Source organism: Erigeron canadensis, chromosome 9, assembly GCF_010389155.1.
Source record: "Erigeron canadensis isolate Cc75 chromosome 9, C_canadensis_v1, whole genome shotgun sequence".
NCBI lineage: Eukaryota > Viridiplantae > Streptophyta > Magnoliopsida > Asterales > Asteraceae > Erigeron > Erigeron canadensis.
The window spans coordinates 30,173,301-30,179,614 of record NC_057769.1 but is presented as its reverse complement, the minus strand read 5'-3'; the positions used below and the strand labels follow the sequence as shown (position 1 = coordinate 30,179,614).

The window sequence follows — 6,314 nt, the reverse complement described above, 5'->3', positions numbered from 1 at the left end:
GACGTCGCCGCTAATGCTTAGTCAGTGGTCTCGTCAACGGTCAAAAGTCTCTGCCACGCGCCAGATGGGGGGCCAGGGTATTAGTGGCGACGTCGCCGCTAATACTGTCTGGTCATGTTACCACTTTTGCCCTGGTCGTTGTTACGCGCCTCGGAAAAAAAACACAATTATATACAACATGAGTAGCATGTTCACGTATCCCCAAAGAAACACACATAATGCAATTACAATATGAGAAAAGTGAATATAAGGCTGTCTGACACCTAAGTTTAGGTGTTGAACCCTTCACATACTAATTTTTTAATATTTGTTGAATTTTAATTAAATCACATGGCCCCCTGATTTTTATGGATTAAAAAAATCAATATGTGAGTGTTCCACACATAAACTTAACTACCTAACAGGCTTATATTCTCATCTCTTTACAATATTTGTGCTGGTTTTAAAGTAGTTCCTGACATTCTTTGGTGGGGTTCACATTCAATTTGAAATACGACTCATAGTCTCATAGATTTATGTAATAATTTCTTTTATTAAAAATGAACAATATAATTGTTTGTATTTGAAGCACCAAAAGACTTCCATTCATTTGAAACCAAAAACCCACTTCTGAAGTTCCGAGTCATTGCTCCAGTAGTCTAGTGCCAACCAAAATCCACCAAACTTCAACTAATTTACAAAAATTCAAATCTAGGTTATGCAATTCAACCAAAAATACATTATGTATCCAACTTATGACTTATGACATTGAGTGTATCTAAATTTCAAAACATGTGATACTTTAGCTAACATTATGTCCATAAAAGATGGGTAAATAGATGAGGTTTTCGATGATCAGGTTATCCGATATTTTTTTTACTTGTCAGCAAATATATCAGCAGGGGCACAGAATTACAATATCAGAAATATTAGATGCACTAGTTGAATTCATAATACGGATTTCAAGTTATAGCTCAATACAGTTCTCAGTAGTTAACCATGAGCTTTGCTGGAAAGGTGGGTATGCCATCGCTATAACATTGTAATTAAATTGACTTAGGATGCCCTCCAAGAAAACGTCTTACTTAAACTTATATGTTACTCTAAACTTCGGCCCCTACCAAAAGATGGTCAAACAAGTAGACCACTATCACGTTGATGGTTTTCAAGGGTTCACATAACACAACAATTGAAGTTTAGATCACCACAAAAACGTAGAGAAGAAAAAATTTAGAATATAATGCTTGTTATCTCGCAGATACTACCAACTTCTCAGAATATTGAATATGCGGGATGATTCTATTGTCATAGTGTTCTTAAAAAATCATGGTCTGCAGCTATATACAATCTTCTTAGTCTACGATTAATCTTTAGACAAAGTATAATTCTACCAATCGTCTTATTAAGACCAGATCTAAACAAGTAGCAGATAAGGTAGATGCTACAAGAAACACATTTCTGTTTAGGGACTCTAATTTACCTTTCGATACATTTTCTTCTAAGCAAATAGTTGATTCGTTATTCGGGTGTTTTAGTGATTTGTTAAAAATCCACCTGCCCTAGTTCATACAAAAGATTGCATATTATGCTAAAGATTACGATAAAACAAAATCCGACTTCAAATGAGAAACATATTAATAACAGATTTCCTATTATCAGTATAGTATGCCACTAATTTGGACTTAAAGACCATGTACATTGACATTAACCAAAAACATGAGATCTATTCCACCGATATGATGCAAAAATATAGATATAAATGGGAACATATATCGAAGGCATACCTCTAATTACTATTAAACTAACTAATCTAAAAACAGATCAACAAGATGAGACTAGAGATTTACTGATCTTATCTGCATTCAACACCAGCTTCAGCTGCCCTACGAGGCTTGCTCTTCCTCCTACTTCCCGTATGTCGAAATCCATTAACCTGCGTTAATCCATTTGTGTTTGATCTGGTTTCACTTCCATTTCCCTCTTTGACCACATCACCCTCCTCGTTTGACTGTTTGTTTCGTTTTCTCTTCTTTACATTCACCATTACCTTCACTTCTTTCTTTGATACAACATCATTCACATTTTTCTTTTCTTCGTCTTCTATCTTTTCAACGACTACATTAACTTCATCTATCAATGGTTTTTGAGGCCTGCCCCTTCTTTTTTGGGCAGGAATTCTTTCTTCACCACTTCCAGCATCATCATTTTTAGTCAAAGTAAACTTCTTTCTGTTTCCTTTACCCCTACCCATACTTAGAGAAACCAACTCATTCTGCAAAATCAAGTGAAAAAGATTCAACCTTTTATCGATCATCTCAAAACATTCAAATCCCAAATCATATATTGCAAATTCTCATCAGAGATTCATTAAAAATCGAAAAAATTTCGATTTGTTAAGAACATTTTCATATACTCAAATCCAAATCATGGATATGTGAAAAAAAATTTGAATAGAAATTCATTACAAAAAATGTATGTACAGAATTAACTAAACATCAAACAAAACCAACTAAAAAGATCATTTGCAGGCTTATTGACTTATCTATTGATAAGCCCAAATTCTGTAGCTAACATTTTCAAACTCAAATCAAAATAACACTGATTTGTTAATTTGAAAGGTTATGATTTGTCAAGTACATTTCCATATAACTCAAATCCAAATCATGGATATGTGACAAAACTTGAATTGAAATCCATTATAAAAAATGTATATACAGACTTAACAAAACATAAAACAAAATCAAATAAAAAAGATCAACTGCAAGCATATTGACTTATCTTTGATACTTATCTTTGGCTATATTTGCAAACTTATGAGCTTATCATCACTTAAAATTGGAAAAGAACCTCATATGTCCAAATATAAGCCACAAAAAGTTGGTTTATTAAAGACAAGTAACATGCAAATAAGCCAATAAGCTTGAAAATAAGCTAAGCCAAACAACTCCTAATAGTGGAACAAAATATAATTTTGAATAAAGAACAATTCCATAGCATGCAAATCTAAATCATGGGTATGTCCCAAAAGTTCAAAACAAATTCATTTCAATAATGTATACAATATCTTTGGAAAAAACAATCATGTGGGAAAGAAAAATTCCACTAAAGTGAAAAAGTTTCAATCTTTATTAAGAAAATATTCAAAATATTCAAATCTAAATCATGGGTATGTACAAAAACTTAAGAAAAACTCATAAAAAGTGTCACTTGAAAAAAGCTCTAAAATATGGAAAACAGAACAAATGCATGTAATGTCTAGATATGAATTGAAGAATAAAGCTTTAATCTTTATGAAAATACAAGCCAAAAGATAATATAAGATCTATGAAATTTTGAAAAAGGGGCATATACTTTGATATTTTTTTTTAAATCTTGATGGTAGTATGCAAAAGCCAGATGCAATAGTGAGATACTAACCGAGTGAGATATACATAAGTAGATACAGTGCTATTATTAACTTAATTTGTTAAAGATGAATATGTTTTGAGCAAGTGTTGTTTTTTGAATAGTTTGAAGAAAAGATTGTGTTTTTAAGCAAGAAACACAAAGCCCAGATCAAGATGGATAGTGATATTGGGGATAGAGTGAAAGAGGATGAAATGGTAAAGTAGAGATTTTGGAACACAAGTGGTGGCCCCAAGGCATGTAGGAATGGGCACATACAGTAAACAGATATATATATATATATATATATATATAGGGAAGAAAGACGATACAGAGAGTGAGAGTGAGAGTGAGAGAGATATGGTGTAGAGTGTGTACTGTGTAGTGTCTATTCTGTCTGTGTGCAAAGGGAATCTCAATCTATAGGTAAAATTACAAAAATTACTCCGTAGTACGTATCAAATTTGGATGAAGATTCTCAAAACAACTTGACCTTTGCAATTTTACTAGAATGAAAATTAGGAAAATGATATAAATCTTTCTAAAACTTAATATGCGGATTTTACAAAAAAAAAAAAAAATCAAATTTCATATTTTTCCACACGTCTCTAACTAATATTCGTAATTAGGAAGATTTTATGCTCTTGTTTTAGAAAGATTTATTAATTCTTTAAAGTTCAATATTGTAAAAGATTTTATTAAATACAGGTGCATTAGTAGCTGCGTTTAGCATTTTATTATTATAAAATTATATATTGTCTCATTGCAACACTTGTGGAATCTCAACTCTTGCATTAAAATAAAGAAAAGTGAGTATGGGTTGATAGGCATTCAACTTTACATGTTAATTTTAAATGTCTAACCGTCTCATATTCACTTCCTCTTAAAATCAAAGCCGCATGAGGGAGTTAACGGGAAAAAAACAGCGTATGTGTTTGGTATCAAAAATGAAAAAATTATACAACTTCTTGATATTATTTGTAATTTCTTTACTTAGAGACTATAAGTGAAATTTTTGACAATTTCGGATACCAAAAATGTAATTTTTTCTTTATATTTTGACTTTTGAATCATTTGAAAGTATCTTAATCTTATTTTTAATTAGTGAAAACTATACTTAAAATAATACATAGTATATAGCAATTATAATATAAATTAATATTAGATTTTAGGCCCGTGTCAAATACACGGGCTTACATTTTTATCAATATTAGATGTTAATTTATTATGATTTAAAATTTAGTTTACAGTTTTAAGTAATAAAAAATTGATTAATACTACAAAATTTTGAGTTTATAGTGAAATATTTTTTGAAATATGTTTATCGAAGTTGTTTACCATGACATACATAATGATATTAGAATATTAAAAAATCATAAAATGTCCATCAAAGTTGTAGATTACGACATACTTAGCGATATTTGAATAATTATAAATTGTTGATAACTACATATTGTAATAATTATAAATTAATTATTTAGTAAGGGTTGATAAATACAAATTGTAATAATTATAAATGAAGTATTTAATGAGGGTAAAAAATTACTGATAGAAAACAAAAAAGTGTAAATTAATGAGATTTTTTTACATACTTAGAAAAGATAAATGATTTTTGTTTGTTGAAAGGAAATTTTGAAAAGATGAAATTGACTGACTGGGTAATGATAAAAAATTAAATTCACCTATTTCTCACCTTATTGGTGTAAACCACCCGACCACTTATGTGTAGGGTTGTTGAAAATCTTTTCATGATAATCTCTTGGGTGAGTCAGGCTCATGATGGTAAACTAAGCGCTGAATGGGAGGCAACCCATTATTTTAGTTTGTTCGAGTCTTTTTATTTTAAGTGTTTTTTTTTTAGTTATGTCACCAATAATTCAATTGTTCATCAACTTTGACAGGGTCAAAGTTGGGGACGGTTTTGTATTAACTTGTTTATTTTTGTCAACCCGAGAGAGATAAAGTGGATAGTTGGATTAATGGACTTATCTCTAGTTTTGAGCATTGAGGGCAATGCTCGGCTCAAAGTTGGGTAGGGGAGTCAAACTTATATCTTTGTTGATAGTTCACTTGCTTGTTAGTTCAAGTATGAGCAGGTTCAAAAGGAGAAGAAGGATGGTGTAATAGAGGAAAATTCAAGAAGGTTGATATGTATTTTGAAGATTTTTAAGTCAACCAAGCATCAGAATGCATCATCTAAACCCAGGAAGTTTCATTTTTCTTATACTTTTAATTATTTTCCCATAGTTTTAATTTATTTCATTATGCAACTTGATTGTTAGAGGGGAGTAAATAGGAAAAACCGGGTAATTTTGAACTTTTGTGATGTTTGTCCTCATAGTTTAATTACTTTTTGCAACATAGGTTTAATAGTACTTAGTAAGTAATTGAGCTAATTCTTTTTGGTACAAAATTTTAATCGGGAAATGTAATCTCAAATGATTGATAGGGCGATCCCTTCTGGACTAATAACATGACTAGCACACTTATATCCCAAAACACCAATTATGTGAGAATCTTGATCATTTATAGATATGCTAGGTGTTTACAGATTTGGATTAATTGGCCTTGTAAGTTTGTTCCTCTCATAGGCTTTTGAATTTATTCAAGAGTAAGGGTTCTACTTAGAACTTTGAACTATGATGTGCAAGTTTGAGGTTGGTTTTTCTATTTTCCAGCTTTCTTCTTTGATATGAGTGTGTCGATGATTGCATTGATTCTAGAACTTGTCCTAGTTGATCATTTCGAGACCGCAGTGAAATCACTTTGGTGATATAGGTATGACTAGAAGACGAAGAGGCAAATTAGGATTAACCTTTTTCTTGAATTTCACCCCTTGTTTCGTTTTGTTAATTATTTGTTCATGTTCATTGTTATGTGCATGTTTTTAGTAGCTAACTACACTGGTTAGTGAACCACTCTTGTGAAACCCTTGTTGCACTCATTTTTAG

The 6,314-nt window shown here is 31.1% G+C and overlaps 1 protein-coding gene across 1 annotated transcript; it reads right to left on the bottom strand.

Annotated features, from left to right (window-relative positions):
* Nucleotides 1–1,631: 1,631 nt before the first annotated feature.
* On the bottom strand, nt 1,632–3,607 carry LOC122583953. The gene is made up of 2 exons (XM_043756322.1): nt 3,397–3,607; nt 1,632–2,251 (listed from the first exon to the last, which is right to left on the bottom strand). The coding sequence occupies exon 2, from the start codon at nt 2,228–2,230 to the stop codon at nt 1,832–1,834; it is 399 nt and encodes a 132-aa protein (XP_043612257.1). The 5' UTR covers nt 2,231–2,251; nt 3,397–3,607; the 3' UTR covers nt 1,632–1,831.
* Between the last annotated feature and the right edge of the window lie 2,707 nt (nt 3,608–6,314).